At 46.1% G+C, this 27,361-nt stretch overlaps 1 protein-coding gene across 5 annotated transcripts in view; it reads right to left on the reverse strand.

Moving 5' to 3' along the window:
- The window catches only part of DAPK2 (death associated protein kinase 2), a 111,965-nt gene that overhangs the window by 17,922 nt on the left and 66,682 nt on the right, over positions 1-27,361 (reverse strand). For all 5 annotated transcript variants that reach the window (XM_090270743.1, XM_090270745.1, XM_090270742.1 and 2 more), the window contains 4 exons: positions 23,108-23,246; positions 7,944-8,073; positions 2,149-2,197; positions 1,319-1,345 (listed from right to left, as the gene is read on the reverse strand). In XM_090270743.1, the coding sequence (XP_090126869.1) occupies positions 1,319-1,345; positions 2,149-2,197; positions 7,944-8,073; positions 23,108-23,246 (345 nt within the window). The remainder of the gene's footprint in view (positions 1-1,318; positions 1,346-2,148; positions 2,198-7,943; positions 8,074-23,107; positions 23,247-27,361) is intronic.

Here is a 27,361-nt window from a genome sequence, read left to right on the forward strand (position 1 = left end):
ATAGAAATAGCATTTTCCATGTGTGCTGTGAGGGGAAACTAGTTGGGAACCTCTGATAGAATGAATACCTACAAATCAGTCATGTATACTATGTGCCAGAGCAGTGCTAAGAAATTTGCACATGTCAGCTTATGAAGGGGGAACCTAAAAAAAAACTGGAATTACCTTCTGGATGGCAGGCACCTTGTAGTACAGGCTTCTCTGCCAGGTGAGTGTTTTAGGAACCCATCTGTATCAGTGTAACCAGCTGGCATTGTTGTGAGAGGTTGCATTTGGCTTGAGTAACTTTTTTTGAAGATTCTTTGAAAGCATTTGCCCATTTCATGATGGATAATTTACAAGGGCACCTGCTCATACCACACTGAGAGTTCAGCAGTTTTTGACCAAAATGGCATGACCCCATGCCCCACCCTCCCTATAGACCTGATCTTGCCTGAGAGACAATTTGTTTGTTGTCCTGGATGAAAAAAGGCCTCAAAGGGAATCATTTTGCTAATGTGGAACAGGTGAAACAAAAAATGGCAGAAGCACTAAAAAGCATCAAATTCAACAAGTTCAAAAACTGTTCTGAGCAGTGGGAAAAAGTCTCAATAAGTGCATTGCATCAACTGGAAAGTACTTGAAAGGTGACTGAAGTTTAACCATGTAAGAATAAATATACGATTTTTTATGAATAAATTCAGATTTTCTGGGATCCCCCCTCGTATCATATTTAACCTTCACAACACACCCCTGGTGGGAAGTTTGTTGAACTTCTGATGAAAAGAACAGACCCAAAAAGAGGTTAAGAATTTGCCCACGGCCACAAAGGTGGAAAGTGTCAGAGCCGCTACACACAGAGCTGTGCAGGAAATCTCTGCTCAAGCAACTTAATGCTTCAGGAACAGGAAAGAGAGACCCTGGGAGAAAGGAGGAGGGAGAATGTGAGAGCTGGCAAAGGGGGGGGGGAAAGGGGGAGGACGAGGCAGGACCAGGGAGGGCAGAGCAGCTTGAGGGCTGTCACTTGGCTTCTGAGTGAGAGCTAACGTCCTCATAGCGAACTCTGGTCTGGGTGACACTGAGCGGTGGATCCCCAGCCATGGTCGGGACACAGACACAGGCTGCCCTCCTGGGGTCCTGCCCAACCCCAGCCCCAGGGTCAAATGTGTGAAATGGAGTGAAGAGGGCTTAGCCTTGGGTTTGCTGTGTGGATGGAACACATCTGGTTCATGGTGGGTGCTCGGGAAATGTCAGCCTGCCTGTCTCCTTGCCCTTCTCTCACTCCTCCCAGTCCCCCAGGTCTAAGCTGGGTGGCAGATGCAGAATCAGGGATACTCACAGGATGTACGTGATGACGCCTATGCTCCTGCAAACAAAGAACAGTCAGGTCAGGGTCTCCTGGCTCTAATCCCAGACCAGCAAGGAAATCCCTGCATGGCTCTCAGGGGAAGCGGTCACTTGCCCCTCCGTGGCGACCTCCAAATGCTATCCCAAGCCCCACAGCCCTCTCCAGCCCCTTCTTCAGCAGCACCCAGGGAGGCATTTGGAGTCATCGAACTCTGGATGTGGAGTCTGAGGACCCAAGCTCAAGATCAGACTCCTGCCCTTGCAGGCTGTGATTGGGGCAAGACCCTTATCCCTTCTGAGCCTGTCTCCTCATGCAGTGAGGACAATAATAGCTACCTCACAGGGCTGCTGGGAAGATTTTAGAAAACCAGTTCATCATGGTGCTCAGCCAACTACAAAGCCCTGTTCAAATGAAACAACTCCCGTCTGCGCAGAGGATCAATCACCGCGGTATTCCCAGGCCCACCGCAGGGCCTAGAACCCGAGGCTCAGTGATCACTTGATTGGCTGGCTGAAAAAGCAGCTGTTACATTCTCTTGATCATGGCGGTGGCAGGCTGCAGGGGTGATCCTGTCCCTCCATCCTCAGCTCTCTCCTTGCTCTCTGCCTCTCCCATGTTCTAACTGGCCTCTGGTCTAGGCCTCGCTGCCTCCGGCTGCCCAGGCCTCAGACCCAGCACACCTAGAGCAGCTAGCATCTCTGAAAGGTGAGTGTGGAGAAACAGGTGTTCATTTTCAAGAGGGATATTAGCCAGACCCGGGGTCTGAGGCCTTCTGTCCCTCCCAGGGTCCCCAGACCACCTGGGTGGCCTATACAACTTACCACATGTCAGCCTCGAGGCCCAGGGGCTCATAGTTCACAATTTCTGGAGCTGAAAGAGGCCATATTGAAGAGTCAGCAGGAGTATGAAAATGGAAGAGATGGCTGTGGGGAATTTTAGGGAGTTTGCTGCCAAATGTCTGCATCCTGAATCCCCGCTTAAAAAAATCAGAGCAAAAGAAGGTGATCTCCCTTTAATAATTTTGAGGAAATCAGTTGCCTGCTGGTAGACACCTTTTACAAAGAGGCGTGGATAGTGAGGATGAGGGAAAGCATGTAGGAATGTGTGGGAAAGGAAGAGGAGGAGGAGGGTGGGGAGAGAAAGATGCCAGAAGGGAAAAGGGGGCCTGGTCTCAAGGTCTACTCTAGAATTCTCTGGTGGAAACCAGTCTGGTCAGCACTGGAAGGTGATGGAGAAGATGGCAGAGAGGGAAACCACATCCCTCAGAGTCTAGTCTGAAAGAGGGTACCTCCCACCTGAGGGGTCCAGACAATAGCTTGAGGTCCCTGAGGGGCATCAGGGGAAGGTGTCCAGGAAGAAGCTAGGTATTGGGGAGTAGGCAAGAGTCATCAAATTTGGAGTCATCATGTAGGTGGAAAGAGGAGTTGTGCAGACCATGTGGTGACCAGGAGAGGGTGCAGTCTAGAAAAGAAGACTCTGCTGAGGAGAGAAAGAGACCAAATGCAGCCCAGAGATGAGGCAGACAGCACTGGGAAGTACGTGTTGAAGTTCTCTCACTGCAGTGACCAGAGAACACCCTGAGTGTGGGAAGCAAGTGTCCAGACGACTCTTTTAAAAACCTTGCCTACGAAGTGGAGGAGAAAGAGAGGGCAGAGCCTAGAGAAGGGAGGACTGAGTCTGTTTCACCACTGATGGAATAAGGTGGGGAGTGGGAAAGGCTAAGCTTGTTGATCTAAAACAATATCAAAACCACTGCATCCAAAGGGTGTGCCCACCATCCCACCCTCCCACCTCTCTCTTCTTCCAGATATGGGGAACCATTCTCCTGGCTTTGCTTATTTTTTAGCAGAATGATAAAAATGATGTCCTACTGCATGTGATCTACTGTCACTTGATTTTTTTCCCCCTCACTCAATATTATGCTTCTAGCGTTAGTTGAATGTTCATCCATGATCTTTCACTTTCACTGCTATCTAATAGTCCACTGTGAGAATATACATATATCATCTTTTACTTATCCTCAGTGATTATTTGGCTGATTTCTATTTATTTTATTACTGGAACACCATTTCTATGAACTTTTTTGGTACATGTGTCCTGACACACACATGAAAGACTTTATCTAGGAGAGTGATATTCAAAGTGTGGTCCATGCCCTGGCTGTTGTGGCTCAGTGGATTGAGTGCCGGCCTGTGAACCAAAGGGTCACCAGTTCGATTCCCAGTCAGGGCACATGCCTGGGCTGCAGGCCAGGTCCCTAGTTGGGAATGTGCAAGAGGCAACCACACATTGATGTTTCTCTCCCTTTCTCCCTCCCTTCCCCTCTCTCTAAAAAACAATAAAGCCTTCAAGGGGTGGTCCATAGACAAAGAGTGTTAATTGTCACTGGTACAGACAAGATAGGTACAGAAATTGGGATTAAGTATTTAGAGACAAATACAAAAATTTGACATTGGCATGACATTCAAACTGTGATAATTTTTCTAGCAATTTATTTTTCTTGTATCTTACTGAAGAAGCAATCCAGCACAGATTGAAGCATTTTTATTTAAGTATTTTACCAGAGAGCGTTTGAGAAGCACAACTCCCTTTCCAGTGCTTATCTGCTCGTTATACTTATATTCACATTTCTGTCCTCCATGTGCTTTTGTTTGTCCATTTCTTTTCTGTGCTTTTCTTCTTTCTTGTTCTTTTTTAAAGTTTTCTTATTGTTTCCCCCCCCAACTTATATTTCTGTAATGGCTGCCCTTAAGACTTTATTATGTCTACCTAACAAATCCTAACGTAAACCAACACTTTGAACATCCTCTAACAATACACGACCTTAATTTCAAGCATTCTGTCCTAACATTATTTTCTTCCATTTTTAGTTCTGTTCTTTTTTATTCTCACAATTAAAACTTCATCATTATTTTAAACAGAAAATGTTTATACTTGCCTAATGTTTACTGATTTCTTTATTCCTATTACTTCTTACCTTGAGATGTCCCTTCAGAGGTCATTTTCCTTAATTCATAAATACATCTTTTAGAAAATTCATTTTAAAAGGTCTGTTGATGTTTAATTTTTGTTGTTGTTGTTGTTGTTATTAGGTTGACTATCTCCTCATCGCTTAGTTCTCCCACTGGAACCTTGATCCATTTCCCCTTTTGGGCCATACTTTTCTGTCTTCTCATTCTGACAGGCTCCTGTGTTTGTTTGCCTCCACGTCCCAGGTAGAGCTGTCGCTCCTGTCACGTTGTAAGGGGCAGAGCCTTAGGGATTCGTCGGTACAGGGCGACCTGTTTCATCACGTTGTGGCGCTGTCTGGATGAGTAGTATTTCTTCTTTATATCTTTGTTTGCTGGACTTTCATGCAGTTTGATTTTCTGGAACTTCTGGTTGTTTCTAGTTTTTAGGTAGTTGTATTCCTTCTTAGTTGTGGAGGGAGACTCAGAGTGTCTGTCTACACCTCCATCTTGGGCGGAAGTCTCACCCTCATTCTTGAAATGTAATTTTCCTGGGTACACAATTATGTTTTTTTTCCCTCAGCTCTTTGAAGATAATATTCTAGTGAATATTGGCTTTCATTATTGTTTTGAGAAGTATGCTGTCAGTCTAATTACTGCTTGTCTGTTTTGTAGATGATCTATCTTTTCTCTCTGGCTGCTTTAAAATTTTTCTCTTCGTCTTTGGTACCCTAGAGTTTGACTATAACGTGGCCAGGTATGGATTTGTTTTTTGTTTTTTTTCTGTTTGATATACATTGTCCTTTCAGTATCTGATGTTTTTACATCAGTTTTAAAAATTCTTAGCCAGTCTTTTCAAATATTGCCCCTCTACTGTTTCTAATCTTTCCTCTGAGACTCCAAATAGACCTATGTGAGGCTGTCTTTTTTTATCCTCACTTGCTTACCCTCTCATATTTCTATGTCTGCCACTCTAGCTAATTTTTTCCAGCTCAGTGTTCCAATTCTTCATCTCTCTCCTCAGCAGTGTGTAATCAGTTATTTAGCTCATTTATTGAGTTTTAGATTTCTACAAGTATATATTAAATTTCTTAAACTTCTATCTGGTTCTTTTTTGACACTCTCTTGTTGCTTGCTCATGCTTGTGAGTCTACCTTTTGTTTCCATATACATTTTATTTACTTTATAGTCATCATCTGATCACTTCAATATCTTATGTCTTTGATTATCTAAATCTTGCTAGTCTCTGTCTGAACTGCTTATCCGTAGACTTGCCTTTAGGAGAGGTCTTCTATTGAATTTTCTTGCAGCTCAGAGCTCCAGCTCTAAGTTCATTTCATTGGCTTTTGGGGATGGGACAGATGATGCTGAAGGAGTTACTACCCTTACTCATTTCCTGTGAGTCCAGAATTGCTTTAAAAAGAATATTTTTTAAGAATCCAATTTTTTAGTGGGAGGGCTTTTGGAAGACCAGGTCCACCACAATCCTGGAAGCTGATAATACATTTTTAACCCTGGATCTCAGGTAGAAATTTCAAAGAAATGGTGGGAGTAAGGAAAATGGGTGTAACCTATTTCTCAGTGGTCTTGGGCAAAGAAAGTCATCATAGTTTGGGCAGAGGCTTAGAGAAGCCACTCTCTGTATCTGTAAGGTACGAAGAAAACCAGTTTGGGGCTGGAGCTGGCTCATGCTGGCTCACAAGAGTCAACTGTGTACATCTCTTCTCAACTCTGAATTCAGTGATAACATGTTGGTAGCTTGAAATCGGCAAATACTACAAATTAGGGTTTTGTTTTGAGACCCAGTCATTAGACATTTACTACCATATCACTGGGCAAAACATTCCAGTCTGGCCCTCCTTGTTATTAATATCCCACTCACACAACCAGTCTGTGTGAACTCTGCTCCATCCAGAGTGAACAGTGCATTGCCCCTGATACACACACTAATTCTGGCCCAATCCCACCTGCTCTGGATGACTAAACCTGGGAGGTGCTCCTTCTCTACCCTGCCTCCTTCCCCACTGCTCCTCAGATCCTTCTCCCACACACAGTAGCCCTGTCCCTCACTGATTCAAGGTCATAACTTATCCCATTGACTTTGCTAGAATGGATAGCTTGTTTGAACAGCCTTTGAGAGCTGTCTATATCCCTTGCTTTACAATTAATCACATCCTGTCTTGTGGCCCACCACTGCCCTGAATCTCTAATTGAGCCACTTCTTGTTATTTAACACTTGGTATGACTTAACTAAATAAACATACATTTTTACTACATATGTAAATGGTGGGCAGCAACCGCTGTCTCAGAAGAAGTTTAATAGTAGATGTCATCTGCCACAGGTTCAAGGTGGCTCTGCCACCAACCCATTGTGTGGTCTTGTACGTCATTCTGAATGAGGCTCTTTACCATCATTGTGTCTATCTCTAGTACCTTGCCTAATATCTTTCATACAGAAGGTGAAGAATAACCATTGGTTGACCGTAACTAAAATCCTCCAGCCCTCCAGTTGCACATTGGTTAAACTAGACCAGATGACCTGCAAAGAGCCTTCCAGAACTCTTGCTTGGTGGCTTGATGTGTTGTTTCCTCAAGTTGTAAGCTCCTCAGGGCAGGGTCTCCTCACAGAGATGATCCAGTGTACCAGAAAGAGCACAGGCTTTGATGTTGGATATATTTGTATCTGAATCTCAGCTCCACCACCTACTGGCTGTTTTGCCCTGAACAAAGCTCTTGATAGAGGAAATAATTAAATGTGTGTCATTAGGCAGTTTGAAGATGAACTGAGATAATGTCTGTGGAGCACAAGGCATAGACGGTTCTCAGCACACGGCAAGGGTCCCTTGCCAGTGGGTCCTCTGCAGCTTCATTCCATAGTGGCTGCAGGGCTGGTATATGTGGCCTGAAAATCCATCAGAGTTAATGATCGGACACATTCTGTCTTCCTTCTGGTTTAGATGGTGGTCAGAAGCTTCAGCCCCTGGGTTTGGAGAAGACCGTGCCCTCCCTCCATTTTCAGGACCACTCCAGCTCCCGAAGCAGAGACAGTGAGTGGTTCTCAGTTCTCGTTCCTTTCCCTTTGCAAGGCTGTTACTTTATGAGACCCCAACCTGCAGCCCAAGCCCCATGCGGGGATTTCTGGGGCCTGGGCCAAGGGCAAGGGAAACAGGGAGAGAATCACCAATGCCCTGCTGCAGGTGGGGGCCTCCCATGCATAAATAAAGAACAGACATATAAAGAGAGGCGAGTGGGAGGCTCTGGCATCTGGCAGATGATTTCCTTTTTTCTTCCCAGGAAATCAAAAGCTACTCCAAAGAAAGTTGAATTTACAGGAATGCAAGAAGGTGAGGTAATTTTAAATGTTCATAACAAACTCAACTAAGAGCAGGAGTGGGACCAGCTCTGGGAAGGTTTAACTCTGCAAAGGCCACTCGCCCCCACCTGGCCTTCCTTCCTAAGCCCCAGTGGGCACTCAAGGCCAGCCCAGGACCCTTGCCCAAAGCCCCAGCAAGACATTTTCTGTCCCACCCATTAGGTTTCTAGGGGATGTCTAAGGCATCATCTCTCAGCCCAGAGGCCATAGCCCCAGATGCAGGGTTTGTTACTGGGATTTCTTTACCTTTTGACCCCAGATTCTTAGCTGGGAGAGAAATAGGCCTAACACTCACCAACAAATTCTGGTGTGCCAAAAATGTTCTTAAATTCAACTCCATCTTCTATTTCGTGAGCCAGGCCAAAGTCAATCAGCTTGATGTGTGGAATGGGAATATTCTTGTCTAACAACATAATGTTTTCTGGCTGAAGAACAAAAAAGAAAAAAAGAAAAAAAGGAAGGAAGGAAGGAAGGAAGAAAAGAAAAGATGGTAATTAAAGCCCTGTTATGTGTTTTTGCTTTGGGGCTGGGGTGGGGTTTGGCGTTCTATTTTTAGGACTGAAACAACATAAACTCTTTCTTGTTTTTATGTCCTCAGTCTTCTCCTGTGAACTCAAAACCAGGCACAGCACTGAGGGCAAGGCCTGGGTTTTACCAAACCCACTGCTCACAGAAGAACTGGAAACTGGCTTTACTCCCCTTTCTGTCTCTGAACGGCAGATTCCTTCAATGCAGTGCCTCTGTTTCCCCATCTGCCAAAAGGCGCCAGAGAGAACCTCGCAGCATTTCCTGCAAGCAAAACCACTGCCTCTGTGCGAATGCGATGGGGGTAGGGGCGTCACAGCCAAGCCTTGGCTAACACTTGGCTTACTGACCTTCCTCTTCCTGACCACTTCTTGCCCCCGGCCAGCCAGCTTCCTGTTGACAACACTTTTCTCCTCTAGATTATCGGGGTTGCTTATGCTTCTCTATTAGTTTAACTAATTTTGGACTTCATCAGGGCACAGGAAAAAATGTACCTGATTTCCAGGGAAAATACCAGCTGTCCAGGCTATTTTAGCAAACAGCTGCCATATGTGACACAGCAGTGTGGGTACGTGTGGTCAGGGAACAGCCCTTCCCTGGCTTCACACCCTGGGCTCCCTGTGGGGCTAGAACAGGATCCTTAGCCAGCCCTTCTCACCCAACCGCTGAGCATACCCAGTGGGCAAGCAGATCCCTCTGCGTTCACCCTCTTTCTTCCCACTCCCCACCACCACTCTCCTAGACTCCATTGAAAGTGGAATGTCCTGAAAACATACATCCACCCAAAATCTTGTACACAAATGTCACAGCAGCATATTCATAATAGTCCCAAAGTTGACAAAGCACAAACATCCATCAGCTGATGAGCAGATAAACAAAATGTGGTAAATCCATACAGCGGAATATTATTCAACCATAAAAAGGAATGAAGACAAAGGAAAAAATAAGGGAGGTAGTGGCAATGGCAGTGGCAATGCCACGGGGATTGGCTGCAGCAGGCAGAGATGTGTGGCTCCTGCCTGACACAGGGCATCAGCTTGGGTGCACCCGGCAGTGAGGAGGTGTCCTTGGTTGTCCCACCTTCTGCTGCTATTGCTGGAGCTGCAGGGCTATGCCTCTGGAGCCAGGATGTGCCTCCATGCTCCTCGTGGCCTCCACCCACCCCCAGTTGGTGGCAGCTCCCCCTCCCCATTGGCACACACGCCATGACAGAAGAAAGACAAGTTCTTCAAGCAGAGCCCGGCCAAGTGAAAGCTCTTCATCTACAACCCGACCACTGGAGAATTCACTGGGCTCTGGTCCCCACCTCAGCACTCATGCATTGGGCCGTGTGGACCCTCTGCACCTGCAGGCTCTGTCCTGCCCTGACTGGAGGAACACAGAGCCCATGGGATCCCTGCTATCAGTGCTTCCTGCTTCCTTCCCAGGATGCCAAGGCTGATCAAGGCTGGCCAGGGCATTTGGACCCCATATCAGAAGCTCCTCTTGCTTTCAAAAGCCTTCCTTCTTGCTATCCCAACCTCCACTAAGCCTGATGATGCCCAGGAGGCAACAGAGGGACTGACATTTACCTGACTTTTACCAAGACAAGCAGTGCGCTAGTGCTCCACATCATCCTTGTGGCCACCCTGAGTGGTAGGTACTGTTATCAGCCCCATTTCACAGAAGAGAAAACAGGTTCTGAGAGCTAAAGCATTCGCCCAAGGTCCAACAGTTCATAATAGGGGACCTGCCAAGCAGTCCAGGCCTGGCTCTCTTCACTACATCATGCGGTTCAGTTAGACATCTTCAGTGGTCCCAATGACCATTAGAGAAAGCCCAAATGTCCTGTCTCATATTTGAGGCATCTGAGGCTCTGCCCTGGCTGCCCCATGCTGCCTTCCCGGCCTCACTGCCCATCACATGCCTGCACCTGCCCCATACCCCCTCAGAGCACTACTGCCACGCCCAGAACAGCACCTCTACTCCATCCTTTGTGCCGGCTCTTCCCTTTGACTAGAACGCCTTGCCTACTCTTCACACTTTCAGAGCCTGACCCCCCATCCCTGCCTCCTTTCACTCCCTTACTTTTCAATGAAATATTCCCTGACCTTGGGCTCTAACTCCTTCATTGCTAACCAGCCAGTGCTGCTAGTTGCAGGCTCCCTCTCATATTGTGATGCTGCTTTCCAGGATGATGGTCTCTCTGTGAAAATTCAAATCAGTTTCAAGGATTCTGGCATCCTCTATGGTATCTTGCATCCCACATGTTTCATTAAAATTTGCTGATGAGAATTGAAAGAATTGGGACCCTGGCTGGTGTGTCTCAGTGGATTGAGTGCCAGTCAGACTGGGAACTGAAAGATCACTGGTTCAATTCCCAGTCAGGGCACATGCCTAGGTTGCGGGCCAGGTCCCTGGCTGGGGGTGTTCAAGAGGCAACCGATCAATGTTTCCCACATTGATGTTTCTCTCCCTCTCTTTCTCCCTCCCTTCCCCTCTCTCTAAAAAGAATCTTTTTGAGAGAGAGAGAAAGGAAGAAATGGTGAATTGGGGGCCAGTGGTCCTTCCCTGGCTGCCCCCTGGAGGCCTCCCACCACCACTATAAACACCCAAGGGCACCCCTGCTCACAGAGCTGCTATAGGGCTGGGTCAGAAGGGAAAAGGGACTCAGAGAGGGCCCGAAGGGTAGCAATTCCCAGGGTTTGGTCTAAGCTTCTTGGCTTCCCCCTCCCAAACAGGGTAGGGTGGTAGAAAAGAGCCCAGGCCTGGGTGTTGAGAAACTCCACTTGCCGCTCTACCCCCAAGGCTGTATGAGGTTAAGAGCAGTCCACTTCCTGTCTCTGGGCCTCAGCCCCCAACTCTAAGACAGACAGTGGATGATATTCAAAGCCTTTCCAAGCTCTAGGCTCTGCAATTACTAGGTGGCACAACCTCCTGAGCTGGCTGTGGACCCACATCCCAAATTTCTACCGCTCTGGGCCCGAAGGCAGGACATGCAAAGGCTCAGGTCTCCCAGTCCCAGGTCAGGAAGGAAGAACAGGCAGCTGAAACCACAGGCCACTGAGCCCAAGCCAGTCTGGACTCTAGGGTAGAACAATCCTATCCATATGCTCTTGCTCCTGTCATTTTCCTCCAGCTTTATTTACTTTAACCAAATACTTCACCCACATACCTGACATCACCACCAAAGCACACCTGGAGGGAGGGATCACATTCCCATAGGTGTCCATGAACCTGCCACCAGGAGGTCAAAGTGCCCTCACCTGTCAAAACAAACCCATCCAGCTCAGCCCACCAGGCAGCTGTGGGAGAAGCCAATGTGCCTCTTCACGTCCAAGTGGATCTGGCCAGAGGTGCCTGCTATGGTACCAACTGGGCAGCTGGTCCTCCAGGTGGAACCCGTGTCAAAGGGTGATCCCCTGCACAGCCTGCAGGATAAAGGCAGCCTCTGGTGGCTATGCAGTAAAGTGTAAATGACCATAACTTAGAGTCAAGCAGGTCTGGGTTCAAATCCCAGCTCTGCCACTGCCAGGAAAACCTGGGCAAAGTCATTGGATCTCTTGGAACCTTGGTTTCCCATCAGTAAAGTGGGATACTTGCCACAGCACAGAGTTGTTCTGAGGATTCAGAGGTGGTCACATAAGTAAGGAGCAGGGCCCACTGAGAATTCAGAGAGTGGTAGGCCTGTCTGTTCTGTCCTCTCTGCAACACAGTATTGACAACAGTCACGCCTGGGAACTTTTCTGAATCTCTACTGAATCACCTGCACGTGGCTGAAGAACATGCCCATCACAGACCCACCTCCTCCCTCACTCATCTTCTGCTCCCCTTTTCCCACCCTGCTCCACCCCCAGACTCACAAGGTTGGGGCTGCAAGGGACCTCAGGTCACTTAGTCCCCTCATGTTGCAGAGCAAGCCAGAGAGGTCAAGAATCCGCCCAGGCTACTGATCAAGGAGCCGAGTCCAAGTCTGCTGGCCCCTGGCCTACTGTCCTCTCCAGATGCCCGTGTGACTGTCACTGGGTAAGGCTGCTTAGCAGAGCAGGGGCCCAGCATGGGATAAGGACACTGCCCATGAACCTTCACTGGAAATGTCAAGCACAGCCCCAGATTATTCAGGAGGTGCTGGGCAACCTGAGAAAGCAAGGCTGCTCACTGCCAGGCCTCTGTGGGCAGGTTTCCACTGTGCTGCAGCTCACTCTCCTCCTGCACACTACAGATGGGACCCCACCAGCCTCCAGTATCACCCAGCCCCAAGGTGTCCACCTCTGGCCAGCTCACCTTCTGCTACAGCGGGGCTGACTTCCTCATCACCCCCACCCCAACCTGCAGGTCTCTCTGCTGGACTGCCTTCTGACAAGCTGCTTCCTACCCCTCACCACCCAGCTCCAACTCTTCCACACTGGAATGTCTTCTGTGACCCCTCCCCACCAACACACGCAGCTACTTTTTTCCATCCAAGAGCCAGCGTGGTACCCTGACATGCCCCTGGCAGAGAACCAACTGCATTATAATTACTTCCTTCTGTGTCTTCTTCCCACTATACTGAAGCCCCAGGAGGGGCATAGGGACCTTCCTCTCCTTCCCATCCCTACATCAAAGAGTGGCTGAGACTGTATGTAATAGAGGGTCAGAAATTGTTCATTGGGTAAATGAAGCAATAAACCAGTGTAATCACAGATGCATCTCCTGCACATCCTGATTTTAGGGAATCAATGTTGATAATGACTCAAAGCCTTTGAACCTGGGTTCAAGTCCTCCTTTTGCCATTTACCAGCAGTCTGACACTGGATAAGATACTCAGCCTCTGGTTTCTCCCCTATAAATTTGCAACAATAACAAAACCAACCTCAAGAGGGTTCCTAAGAGGATCAGATGAGGCATATGAAGTGGCCTGTGGCCATTATCAACATCTCTGCCGTTACTTCCTGATCATGTCTCTCCTTCCCAGAATGAGTCTTTATTTTATCATCTGCCTAGTGAGCACCTACCCATTTTCCAAGCCCAGCCAAAATTCTATCTCCTCCAGTAAGTATCATCTAAATACCTCGTCTAGCCCTTTTTCCTTCTCCCAGCTCCACTTTCGTGCAGCAATCCCGACCTGCAGCACCAACACTGCCCGCCTAGATCACACACTTGCCGAGGGCAGGGCCTGCTTCTCATGCTCTACCCGTGTTTCTAAAAGCACTCAGTCCTGAGTTTCACATAGAGTAAGACCTATAGCACTTAGTTTGCAAAGCATTCACACTCATGTGATTCTCACTCTCTGAGGCATCCCTATTTCACAGATGAAGAAAACGAGATTCAGAGAGGGTAAGTATTTGCCCAAGGTGCCTCGGTTAACAAGCGGTGGAGCTGAGATTCGAGTTCAGGTTGACTCCAAAATCTATGTGCCCTCCCTTTTCCCATGTTGCCTCCTTCCCTCTAGTTGATGCAAAGGTGCCCACTGGGATCACACCAGCCTGCTGGCAAAGTGGGTGTTTCTGTCTCAGCTCTAGTGCCTCAAGATCTCGCTGCTCCAGCTCCATGTTTTTCCCAGAAAACTCACAGCTTAGGGAAGGGCCACTATTCAGTTGCCCTGGCTTTGTTAAACCACAGCCTCTGGCACTGGCTGATGTGGCTCAGTGGATTGAGCACTGGCCTGCGAACTGAAAGGTCACCAGTTAGGGCACATGCCTGGGTTGCAGGCCAGGTCACGGGTTGCGGGTGTGTGACCAATGTGTCTCTGATCTCCTGCTGACTTGCCTGGTAGGAGAGAAAACCACTACTTATTGCCTCTGTGCTCTTGCAGGGCAGAGGGAGGAAAATAAAACCTCACTTTCAAGGCCATGCCAAAACCACTGGCTTTCAGCCTTGGGCCAATCAGCAATGTCGTCTGTGCCACACAACAATCAGCCTTCACCGGGGCATTCCCCGCTCATCACCATATTAGGTCCTCACAGCCACCAGGATGTGATGGCTGGTGCCCCATCGAACCAGTGGGGAATCTGGACCTGGACCCAGACGCTTGGAGTCCCAAGCTGTGCTTTGGGGGCCCCTATCTGAGCTAGATGTCCTTTGGAATCCCCTGGGGACTATGTTAAAAATACCAAACCGACTCACCAGGAGCTACACTCCAGAATGGATTTTGTAAAGCAAACTCACCAAGGAAGTCAAAATCAGGCAGTGCCCAGTTATTGGGAAATCGGTGCTAAAGAGAGTCCCGTCATCAGACAGACAAGGGTTCGAATCCTATTTATGCCCCAGGCTAGCTGTGTGACCTTGGCAAGTCACTCACGCCTCTGAGCCTTGGCCTCTCATTCACAAAATAGGCATATTAATGTGGTTCTCTTGAGGTCGTACAATGGAGTCCTAGGAAGCCTCTAGCAACGCCTCCTTTCTATTAAATGGGCACCGCATGGCACCTTCCTCACAGGGTTGTTGTGTAGATAAAATGAGTCAACAAGCGCAGAGCACTCAGGGAAGAGCCTGCATGTTTACAAGATGCTCGATAAATGTTGGCTGCTGTTATTATATTTGCATCATGGCTGACACTGCAACAGACAGCCTTCGTATAGCACCATGCTGTTTATAAAACACTTTCACCCATACGGCCTCGGAGAACCGGGGCTGTGCTGGAGCTGGTGCCTCCTGGCTCATGACAGCCGATCATTCAGCTGGCAGGAATCCGGTCAGCCAGTTGTTAAAGAACTATGTAATAACATTATTTTAATATTAAAAATGAAATTATATAAATTTATATTTATATAAATTATATTTAAAATGTACTGCTTCCTGATTTTAATTGTATTTTAGTATCTTCTCTGTTCCTAAGGTTAGTTCTACCTTTTATCCCTGTATTCGGGAAATACTACATAATGGTGTGCTCCTGCACCCCCTTTCCCAGCTCTAATCAGCGACATCATGTTATATCTTGAAATTGACCACAGTGGGTGTATTTACACCATGGAAATTGGCAGAACTACAAATCAGGGCATGATTTATTGTCTTCTTGAGTTTAGACTTAAGAAGTGCTGGAGAAGATTATTTAAACTTGAAAGGGTACTGTGTCTATAGCCATTGTTTTGTAAAAAGCACAGCAAATTTAGGACTTTTTTTTCAAGATGCAGAAACTATTATCCAATTCATTAAAGAAGATAACGCATGTCATTGACAAATGAGTCAACTTCCAACATACATCTTCACAGTTTCTTTTTTTTTAACGATTTTATTGATTTGTTTTTAGAGAGGGGAAAGGAAAAAGAAAGAGAAGGAGAGAAACATCAATATGTGGTTGCTTCTCACATCCCCAACTGGGGACCTGGCTGGCAACCAAGGCATGTGCCCTCCTAACTGGGAATTGAACCAGTGACCCTTTGTTTCACAGGCCAGTGCTCTATCCACTGAGCCGCACCAGGCAGGGCTCACTGTTTCATTTTCACCTTACTTGTTAACATAAACAAAAATATCAACCAACATTCTTATTAGAACTACACTCATTTGTCAACTGCATCCACAGGTTGGCTACTGATACAAGACTTAGGAAAAAACCAAGGAAAATGCTCTATGAGAATCAATTGGCTCTCTGAAATTTCTAAGAAAAAGTATTATGTATTTTGTTATTTGTAAATTGTGTTACACATCTTTATATCATAACATTTATAGTAAATGCGTGTATGTGTATGTGTGTACATACATTTGTTTTCCAGAGATCTGGCTGTTACCAGAATGTCACTGCACAGACCCTTAGTAAGGAAGATTATTGTCTATGTTTTCCAGATGAGACATTGAGAAACAGAGAAGGTAAGTAACCTGCTCAAGGTCATATAACTAGTAAATGATGAAGCTAGCGTGGAGCCCAGGGCTTAGTGTCAAGGTACCTGCTCTGCCTACCACCCTCCACTGCTTCTGGAATCAAGATTCTTTCACTCCTACTGAGATCAGCTGCAGCGGGAGGGTTGAGGGTGCGGCTGTGAATAGAACTTTAAAAAGTACTGTTTATGTGACAGTTCAATGGGGGTCAGGCCTAGCAAGGGAGTGGAGGCTGCAGGCATCTGGGAGCAGCTGCAAGAGGCCTCTGAGCACCTAACACTGAAGGCAAAAGAGGACAAAGAGGAGAAAGGCACTGCATTTTTGTCATTGGTTCTTCGTGTGTTAAATGGGGATCGTGATCAATCTACACCAACCGTATCAGCCTTACACAGTGTCCTGCTGCGTTGGAAGTCTGCATGGCCTGCTAGCTAGAAAATGCCACCTTACTCATTCTCCCTTTAGATATTTTCATGCCCACTGCCCTTTCTGAATTATTTTGGGGGCAAAGAGGAATAGGGAGAAATGTGGCCTAATAGGAGGGCTAGTTAAAACTCACAGCCAGCACTTGCAAGGAGTTTTAGACTTTGCAGGGCCCTTTCATAAACAGATATCTCCCTGGTGGCTCACTCCACTCCTGTGGGACAGGAAGGAAAGGCAGGCTTATCTCCACTCTCAAGATCAGGAAAGGTTAGAGACAGGACCTCCCCAAAATTCCACACAGAGGTGAGACTCAGATGCAGGCTCAACCCCCAGTCCTCACCCCTTTCCTCTTCACCATGTAGCCTCCAGCCCTATTTTCCAAGAATCAGTTGGTTGATTTATTGCTTCTCACTTCAACGTCTTTTTAAAAAATCATCCTTTCTTTTCTTTTTTTTAATTTTTCTATTTTTTAAATTTATTTTTAGAAAGAGTGGAGGGAGGGAGAAAGAGAGGGAGCGAAACATCAATGAGTGAGAGGAACATGGATTGGTTGCCTCCTACATGCCCCCAACTGGGGACCTGGCCCACAACCCAGACATGTACCCTGACCAGGAATCAAACCAGCAACATTTTGGTTCACAGGCCAATGCTCAATCCATTGAGCCATACCAGCCATGGCTCAACTCATTTACTAATAGCTCTCCAACGTTTAATTTTTGCCACATTTTGTTCTTCCCTCAACCATTCAGTTCAGCATGCTTAGTTCACTTGTTCTCAGGTTACCCTAGCGTGGCCTTGCAAGAGTTGATGAAGGAGCCAGCATCATTTCTAGGCTCCAAGCTCACAGTCTGATGCAGGGCTGAAATAAACAGGTCAATGGAGTACACTCTGAGGCTGAGCTGTGGGTATGAAGAACTGGAAATAGAATAGGTCCATCCCTCAAAACACATTGAAAGGGTAAGGAAATCAGGAAAGACTTGTGAAAAAGCTTCTATAGCCAAATAAAATACTTCAGAGCACACATGGGTTGCCTCACTGAGAAATCAAACAGAAAAAAGCAGGAGAGAAGATCATGAAAGTAGTATAGTTCTAAGCACCTGAAAACACACACACACACACCTGTTCATAAAAAGCTGGAGAATAATGATTGTTATGCTATTATTTTTTGTAATAGCACAAAAGACCCTCAATTTCATTTAAAAATGTTTATGGGGTACCTTCAGTTGATGTCCTTCTAACATTGTTCTTACAACCTCCAACTGGCTAATTTTCTCCCATCTATCCTCTCCCCTCCTGGGATAACTTTTTTTCTAAATCAGAAATAGAATCATGTTTCTCCACCAATTAAAGGTCTTTTATAAATTACTGTTCCTTTTCTTAAGTGTGATAATGGTACTGTGAGTTGTTAGTAGACACACCTTAATCTTGGGAGATACATAAAGAAGCGTTTAGAGTGAAGTGTCAAGATGGTTACAATTTTTTTGAATGATACCAAAAGTTTAAAAAATCAGATATGTGTGCATATATATAATGCTCTTTATATAATATATACAGATTTGTTGTTATTTTTTAAAGATAGAACGAGGTAAAGCAAGTGTGACCAAATGTTGAATTTAGGGGGAGAGTATCCCCTGTATTCTTCTCTAATTTGTTCAAATGTTTTGAAATGTTTCATAATAAAAATTTCAGAGGGAAAAAGCCTTCATGACTGATTGCTTATACAAACTCCTTGGTCTGCCCTGAACCTTTACAATCTCACCCTAACATATCCTGACAGTTAAATCTCTCTGGAAATAGTCTCATCCTGTAAATTCTACTTTCGAATGCGTGAACATTTTATAGCAATTAACAGAATACAAATTAATTCATTTAAATATGAGAATTAGCTTATTAGAAAGAAAAAACAACGTAACTGAGAAATTAACTGTGTAAAGAATAAATTTATACAACAGCATAGACCTTTGAATTAGCTGTGTGTGGAAGGCACATCCCGGGGAAGAAACCTGCACTGTTAGAATCTGGTGAAATAAAAGCTGGTGACACCCAGCTTTGCTTGATGGTTCCTCACTGGCTAAGGTCAGGTCCAAGCCCTGACATTTTATACCTGCCGGATCTTGAACGAGTTACTTAACCTCCCTGAATCTCAACTGCATTGTGTGTAAAAAACTGGCCATACCTTGTACCTCAGTGGCTGGCTGTGAGGATCAAATGAGAGAACAGATGTAAGCATGCTATATTCTAGAACATATCATAAATATTTAAAGTATTTATTAGTATGATTCTTATGAAAGCTTAATGAGCAGGCCTCATCACATCATGAACATAAGAACAGCTCAAAGGATGCTGAGGGCATAGAAGAATCTGGATTTTTGGAGTATCTCCTCTTAACACTGTTTATATAAATCAAAAAGCACCCCCCGCCTCAGAGTTTTTGGTTACTGGCTTGCATACAATTTCATTCCACTCTTATGTCTTATTCTTTTCACTTAAAATGCTAGTCAGACCTGAGGACTACCTTCCATTTCTGAATTCTCCAGTTGAATCAGGTTAGAGCTGTGGGGGAGCGTGGGGACACACCCTTAACTCAGGGAGGAAACTCCCAACTCCAAAATAAACACAAAACCACACAAAAAGTGCCCTTTACAAGGCCTTTATTTGTGTTGGAATTACATAGCAGGGTGAGGTTCCTGGGTGACACTGAGCCCCAATTCCTGGCAATCCATCCTGTGGAAGGTCTGTTTAAAGCCACATGAGGTGCCACCCCATACTGAGGGGCAGTCAGCCCCAGTGTCCCTTCCGTCTGTGGAAACGTGCTCACCTATGCACCCACACCAGCAGGCCCTTCTGTGACAAAATTAACACCACATTTCAGGACGGTATTCACTCTGCTGAGGCAGAGAGCTTACCCATTGGAAGTGAACATTTCTTGGGTTGGCCTTTTTCAGGTGGCCTCCTCACTGAGTCCCACTGTCACCATCTCCTGGTAGATGGCAGGTGCTGAAAAAGCAGGTACTCTATCACATCGATGTTTGTCACTCTACCCTCTGGCATAGAGTAGTCCCTCAATAAGCGTCCACATCGCTGAATTGAAATCTGCCTGCAACCTCTTTTGCTTTTTCTAGGTGACATAAAAGGGCCTTTGCCATCCATGCATGCATTTGATCTTGCTAAGGCATTCATTCATTGATTTACTTATTTGCTAAACACTGAGTAACTTGTCATGTGTCAGTCACTGTGCTAGACACAGGCAGCAGACAATGATACACCATCTGTACAAAGGACAACAGAAGCAGAGAGGCAGGTTAGTTCTCTTTTATGCTTTGGGAGGTGACAGGGATAGGAAAGGCTTCCCAGAGGAAATGATGTTTCTGTGGGGCCTAAAAGGATAAGCAGAAGTCGCAGGCAGAGAAAAGGAAGAGGAGCAACATCCTGAAGGGGAACAGCAGGAACAGAGGAGGAGAGAGGCCAGCGCGGTATATGTGGTCTTCTTGCCTGGGGCTAATGTTTTGGACTGGGGAAAGGTGGATGAGGCCAGAATCCAGGCGAAGGCAGCGTAAGAAAGGCCTGAAAGCCACGCTAAGAATGCGTTCATTTTTCCTGCGGGTGAGAAGGATCCATTACAGATTTCTGGGCAATGACATGTCATGATCTGTTTACCAAGACTGCTTACTAATGTTAATTTGTCCATTCATCTGCTTTCTGCCACAGCTGGGAGCGTGTCACAGCAGGGACAGAGCATTGCCATCCCCAGCACAATGGCTGAACATAGGAGTAGAGGTCATTTGTATTCCAAAGACAGGCCAGAGAGCTGACCCTCCTCCATCACCTAACTGTTCCTTCAAGCTGGAAAGTGAGAATGGGGAAAAGGTCATGGGTAGGAACGTGGAGACCACACGATTAGCCTGGCTCACTTGGTGAGGCAGAATAAAAGAAGAAAACAAAGACCCCCTCACTGAGAATGAAGACCGGGAATAAAACTGTATTCATATAAAATGAATTTGACATGGTAGGAGACAACATGGAGCCAGTAAGTCCCCTCTAAGCTGGATCTTCTCTGTGTGATCCCCTCCAGCTGGTGGAAAGTTTCAGCCAGTAGGCCATATACCCACATTCTGGCTCCAGGAAGTGTCTACCTAATTATGAGGTCATCCCGCTGAGGTCCAGCTACTTATCACTTCCTGAAGTTGCCCAGCTGGACCTAGGCCAAGGGACCCATTGGTGGAAGGTCAGAAGGCTCAGAGTCCACACACAACTCTAAGAATAGAAGGCGAGGGTGGGTGTTAGCAGAATCTTCACCCTACGTGCATTCAGGAGAAATCCAGACTGTCTCCAGATTGTGGAAAATGTCCAGATGGAGGACAGGAGCCGGTCAAGATCCTCTACCAGCAGCCCCACCCAGCAACCTGTCTCAGCTCTCTGCTGGGCAATTGAGAACTGCACTAGCAGGCTTTGTTTTCCTAGTCGACTGGGGCCCAAAACACTGTAACAGGAGTTGTGTTTTCTTTTCCTCTCTTCTGGGAGGGAAATAACAACAACAGCTAAGATTACAGAGCACCTATTTGGTATTCAGCACTTCATGCCGCTTCTCTGTAACCCTTACAAACTGCCAGGCAAGTATTATTGTTTGCATTGAAGCTGAAAAACTTAGGTTCAGTTGTTATCCTGGTACATAGTAGAGGGAGCCTCAAACCCCAACCTGGCTAACTCCCAGCCAGCACTCCCCCTACCACTGAAAGCTGCTACATAAGCAAACTCAACAGCACAAACCAGCTATACTCAAGCGCCCTGCGGACCTCCACAACCCCTCCTACCTCCACCAGACTGGTCTGTTGGAGCCAGCAAAGACATGAAAACAACGTAATTGCCCATAGGAAGCACAGGTGTAATCTAGGTAGAGTGTGTATTACCACACTGAAGTACAAAGGTCTGCCCAGGCCACACCCTCCTCAGTGACCCCAACTTAAGTGAAGTTCTGTAAGACACCTTCTGTTCGAGGAAGTCAATATACTATGACAATGACAATTGGCATAAGGAGAGGGGACACACAACAGGTCACCTCACGATGTAGAATTGCGTGGGGGTGAGCTCCATGTGCCAGAACTGAGCCTACTCTCTGGTGCAGTCGCTGTGAGACTGGGGGCATGCCATAGCCTCTGACACTTGTCCCCCAAATCAGAACTTGGGTATCACCCTGGACTCTGCCCTCTCCTTCATCTCCCAAATCTAATTAGGCACCAGATCAATCCTCAGATCAACCTCTGAAATAGGTCTTAAATCTGTTCTCTCCTCAAATCAGTTTGATAGTTGTCATGTCTCACCTGATTAATGCACAAACCTCCTAGCTGGGACCCCAGCCTCTACGCTGCCACCATTCTATCCATCCTTCTGGGGACGGGGGTCCTTCTGAAACACACACCTGCTTACCTCGCCTCCATGCTCACCTGGCCCCTGTATCCCTCAGGGTCAAGTTCCACCTCCTTAGCTTAGCTCCCACGCCCTGCTGTCTGTCTCCTGCTCTCCTCTTGACTTCGTCAGCCGTTCAGCACGTTCGCCCTTTGTCTGTATTTCCCTGCATGCCTTGTGCTATTTGGGGACTCTGTACACTGCCGGCCTCTTTTCCTAAGAGGGTCCTTCCCTTCTGGTAATGCCTGCTCAGCCTTCAAAACTAAATTCAGATACCACCTTCTCAAGGAAGCCCTCTCAAATATCCTAGTCTGACTTAGATACCTCCTCCTTTAGGCTCCCCAGCCCCACTGTACTTCCCTCTATCACAGGACTTAGAATTGTTGATCTTTCTTTTCTGTCTTCTGCACTAAGTTCCCTGGACATGAGGAACTAAGCCTAGATAGGGCTTCAGTTAATTCGGTACCTGTAGCAATACCCAGGCACCCAGCACAGTGCTTGAAACACAACAGGAGTTTCTGGGTAGAAAAATGAGTGGGTCTCCTCCCCAGTAAACGGGTCCCTCTGATCATGAATTAAGAGATCTTTGTGCTTTGGGTTTCTGTACAAGCTCATCAGTTTGTGCAAAGGAACTCAGTTACTACGGGAAATGATCCTTCTACTTGGACCACATTCTTGCTTTATAAAGACCTAGTTTGTGCAAAGGAACTCAGTTACTACGGGAAATGATCCTTCTACTTGGACCACATTCTTGCTTTATAAAGACCTATGTGGTCACAGTGAACTTTCTTGACCCTGAAGAACAGTTACCACAGATGATCAGTGGGCCCTGGAAGCAGTTTGATGGCCACAGTATGGGGCGGGGTCGGGGAGGGAGGCCAGGGGTCCTGGGCTCCAACATTTACAACCTCTGGTTAAGGGATGCTGGAGCGCCAGTCAACCTCAGCTGTCCTGTCTGAAGGCTTCTAGTTCTGCCTCCTCCGCAGTTAGCGCTTGCTTATTGAAAAGTCCCATCTCGTTAAATATGTTTGGTTTCAAGTTTCCTGTCATTGGTCTACTTATTTAAAAATCACACCCCACCTGTTCCTCAAAGAGATAAGATGCATGTGGTCTGATTAAGAAGTTTCTTGCAGTCCGCCTACATGAAGAAACCCTAATGTGATAAATGAAACTGGGGCGGTGGACACACTTCTTTCCCAGGAGCTCAGAGTTTCAACTGTAAGATGAGGGAGGAGAGCCACATGGGAACTGACGACCCCTCTTGGCAATGACATCCGGAGAGACTGGGCCCTTTCTTCCTAAATCAACTCTTTTCCCTCACCCACCCCCCTCACTGACCTTGAGATCAAAGTGAGCAATTTTCTTGGCATGAAGGTAGTTCACCCCGTCCAGGATCTGCTTAATGAAGCTGGTGGCCTCTTCCTCACTCAGCGACTCCTTCTGGGCCAGAAAGTCAAATAGCTCTCCTCCAGAGACTCTGCAAGATACAGGCAGGAAGGCCCAGTCAACCCTGTGTGTCCTGAGGCCAGGCAAACAGCGGCAGCTCCTGAACCTGACCCCTGAGCACCCTAAGTGGCAGGACCCCCTTGCCGCTCTCTGAGGCTTCATCTAGCCAGCACCCGGGGCTGACTTTGCTTCTGTTTGCTGTGTTCTCCCCTTTGGATTACAAGGGTGAGATTCAACCTGAGGGTGTCACCAGAAAGCCCTCTGCTTATGCTCTAGACCCTGGTCCCTGGTTACCATGGAGTAACTTCTCCTCTACACATGACTGAAGTGGCAGAGGACAGAGAAACAAGTGCTGCAGGATGACATAGAGTAGCATATATTGGGCCAGAAACTGGAGACTTAGGTTCTAGTCTAGTTCTGCCACTGACCTTGAACAGCTCACTTACCCCTCCAGGCCGGCCTCAGTTTCCTCATCTGCAAAATGAGCAGATTGAGCAAGATGACTCCTAAAGCCCCTTTGATTTTATAAAAGATGGCCTCGTTTAAACATAAAGACTCATTAATTATATTAATCTCTAAAAACTATAAAATACTACTTTTGTCCTCACATTTCACACTCTTGCACCTTATAGTTGATGTGACAGGAATGGAGACCCACAGAGCAAAAAGAATCTCCCCTGTAAATACTAGTTTACAGTTTTATCTGAATTAGGGATTTAGGATTGCCAGATAAAACAGAAGGTTTTTATTTGCTAAATCTGGCAATCATCTGACAGATGGTGGGGTATCCAGCCAGCACGTGCTTCTCTGGGGCTGGCACGGAGCCAAGGGTCACCCCAGGAAAAGGTCTCAGGAAGGGATCTGGGCCAAGTGGTCCAGGAATTCAGGATCACCTAGAGAATTTAGTTAAAATGCATATTCCCAGGTCTGACCACAGACCCTACTAAATTACATCCTTGAGCAACAGGGCCTTGGAACCTGCAGTTTTACAATAACAACAACATAATAGTAATTAACATTCATTGAATACTTACTCGGTGCATAATGTATACTATATGCACATCATTTCATTTAATCATCACAATGCCCTGTAAATTAATTACTATTACTTTCCTACTTCACAGTAGAAGAAATGGAGATCCCTAGAGGCTAAGTCACTTGCCCAAGGTCATATAGCTAGTAAGTGGAAGAGTCAGGATTCAAACCCAGGCAGAATGGCTCTCAACCACTATGTCACACTGAGTGTCCTAGGATGATTTTTATATCGTCACAATGGTTTCTGTCCCAGTTTTGAGAATCACTCCCTGCCACCTAGTCTGTCCTAAGTAAAGAACATCAAAGTCTTCTTTTCCCCCTCTTTAAAAATGGCTGGAAGCACAACTGGACTTACTAATCATTCTTAGCATCATGAAACTAGAATAACAAAACTTGATGTGGTACAATAGGAAGTACACAGCAGCACCTATGAAGTATTACAACTTAAAAAAAAGTGAACCTAAACCTGCTCAAGCATCTTGTTCCATGTTGTCCAATAGAACTTGCTGCAATGATGGAACTATTCTCTACAAATGCTACCCAATACACCAGCCACTAGCCACATGTGGTTACTGAGCATCTGAAATATGCCTAGTGCAACCAAGGAACTGAACTTTAAATTTTATTTTATTTTAATTAACAAAGTGAAGTGAAGTGATGTGAAGTGGTAGGATTGCATTTCACTCTAACTATTGCATTGCTAATAAACTGAGATGTGCTGTAAGCATAAAATACTTATCCACTGGGTTTTGAAGATACAGTTTGAAAAAAAGAATGTACAATAACTCATTAATGATGATTTATTGATTACATGTTAAAATAATATTTTGTATATATTGAGTTAAATAAGATATTATTAAAATTAATTCACCTGTTTCTTTTTACTTATTTATGTGGCTACTGGAAAATCTGAAATTACATGTGTGATTTGTATTATATTTCTGTTGAACAATGCCAGTAGGAAGGGTATCAGTTTAGATCTAACTCCTAGTTCACAGGAGATACTGGAAATAGAGGGACAAGTTAACACCATGAGGAAGGACTAAGCCAAATCCAGACTGTGAGACAATCAACAGGACAAATGACCTGGTTTTTCCAGCAAATCACAGGCACCAAAAAGGAGGGAGAAGGAGAACTGCTACAGAATAAAGGGCATAAGAGACTAAAGAACCAAATGCAGTAGGGGGACCCCATTTGGATGCTGATTCAAGTAAAACAACTGTGAAAAGATATCTTTGGGTCTGTCAGAGAATATCAATATTTACCAGAGCAAAGACAGCGTTGGTGGTCCTGAGGCCTGCCTAGATAATTCCGTCAGATGTAATAAATACATAATGGCCACATTTTTTAAAACTGTCATCAGTTAAAAATATATACTTAAGTATTTACATGTAAAATGACCCAATGAGATTTGCTTTTAAATATTCAAAATATTTAAATTTTAATATTTAAAATTTAATAATATTAAAATGTTAAAACAAACAGCTGAAATGGGAGAAATAGGAATTTTATATAAAACAAGATTGGCAAAATATTAATAACTCAAAGCTGAGTGATTCCCATATGAGGGTTCCTTATATTATTTTCTCTACTTTTATATATGTTTGAAATTCTCCAAAATAGAAGTTATTAACAAACTTCCAGGTAAAGAGGCTCCCTGTTCTCTCTCAGCCAACCTCCTACATAATGACTATCACCACATGGAAGTTCTTCCAAAGCAGATGAAGAAAATGACCCCCAAAGGAGAGAAGTGGTCACGCAGGGGTGCCAGCAAGGGAGTGCATGGTCAAGACCATGGCCCAGCCCCGGCTGCAGTCTGAAGTTGTCTCCACGTACTAACATGGGCCTGGGCCTAGCTGCCCTAACTCTCTCGGCAATGTCTCTCAGACATTGGGGGTAATGAGAAGGTCTACGTGGTAGGCTTGTTCTGGCAAGCAAATAAGTCAGTGCACCAAACAGGGTTATTGGCACAGTGACTGGCACAGGACAGTGCTCTGTCTGCTCCATCCGTGGGGACTTCTGTTACGGTGCTATTATTTGTGTTACATGTGGTTAGCACAGGCTCAGGTGGTGGAAGAAGGTGCTGGGAACACAGTGAGACTTGGACAGGGCCTAGATGGAGGAAGCAGTGAATGAGGACAGGTGCAACAGGCAGGGAAACAGCACAAGTAAAGGCCCAGAGATGGGGACGAGTGTGGGGCATGTGTGTGGCATTAAGTCCCTGTGCACTGGCCAGCTTTGGAGTTAGGTGGAGGCCTGCTTGAATACTGCTTCTGCCACTTACAAGCAAGTCACTCTCCACCTCAGTCTTTTCTCATCTATCAAATGAAGCTAAAAATATCCCCCTTACGTAGATGGACAAAAGTCAGAAGTATATGTTCCTGCTGGGATGTGAGCTTCTCAAGGGCAGGAGCCATGAATTAGGCATAAATTAGACTTTATGTCTAGTGTCTACCACAAAACAGCTGCTGAGTCAATATTTAGAGAAAGAGAAGCAGCAGAAGAGAGAGAAGGGGGAAGGGTGAAGAGAGGGTGAGACAAGATGGCACGTGCGAGTGTACTGTTCGTCAGAGTGCACTGGATGTGGCCTGAAGTGGCTGCCCGGCGTGTGGGACAGGGCTGGTGCACTATTTCCCCATGTGTCTCATGGGGCAGGTCATCTTCTGCCCCCCGCCCTGGGGCAGGTGCTGGAACTGGGGCACCCTCACTGTTGCTGAAGGTGTAACCCTAAATCTGCTCTGCAGGCCCAGGTCAAAGGGCCGGGATGGCGGCCCCAATCCTCCCTCAACATACACTCTACCTGCACCTTTGAGTGGGGAATATGAGAGTTCCAGAGCCCAGCTTTCCTTCTTGTAAAATAGAAACAAGGAAAAAAAAAAGTCTAATGGTCCCTTTAGAGGGGGGAGTGGGAAGAATCTTGTAAAACTGGACAAGTGCTATGAGATCCTCAATCAAGTCCTTGAGTAAAAACCATGCAAGACATCATCGCCAGCAGTAACAGTGGGGGAAGGCTTCCTCTAGAGCAGTGGTTCTCACTCTATGGGTCGTGACCCCTTTGTGGGTCGAACGACCCTTTCACAGGGGTCACCTAAGACCATTGGAAAACACATA

This window comes from Furipterus horrens, unplaced genomic scaffold, assembly GCF_987537825.1.
Source record: "Furipterus horrens unplaced genomic scaffold, mFurHor1.1.pri manual_scaffold_3, whole genome shotgun sequence".
Taxonomy (NCBI): Eukaryota; Metazoa; Chordata; class Mammalia; order Chiroptera; family Furipteridae; genus Furipterus; species Furipterus horrens.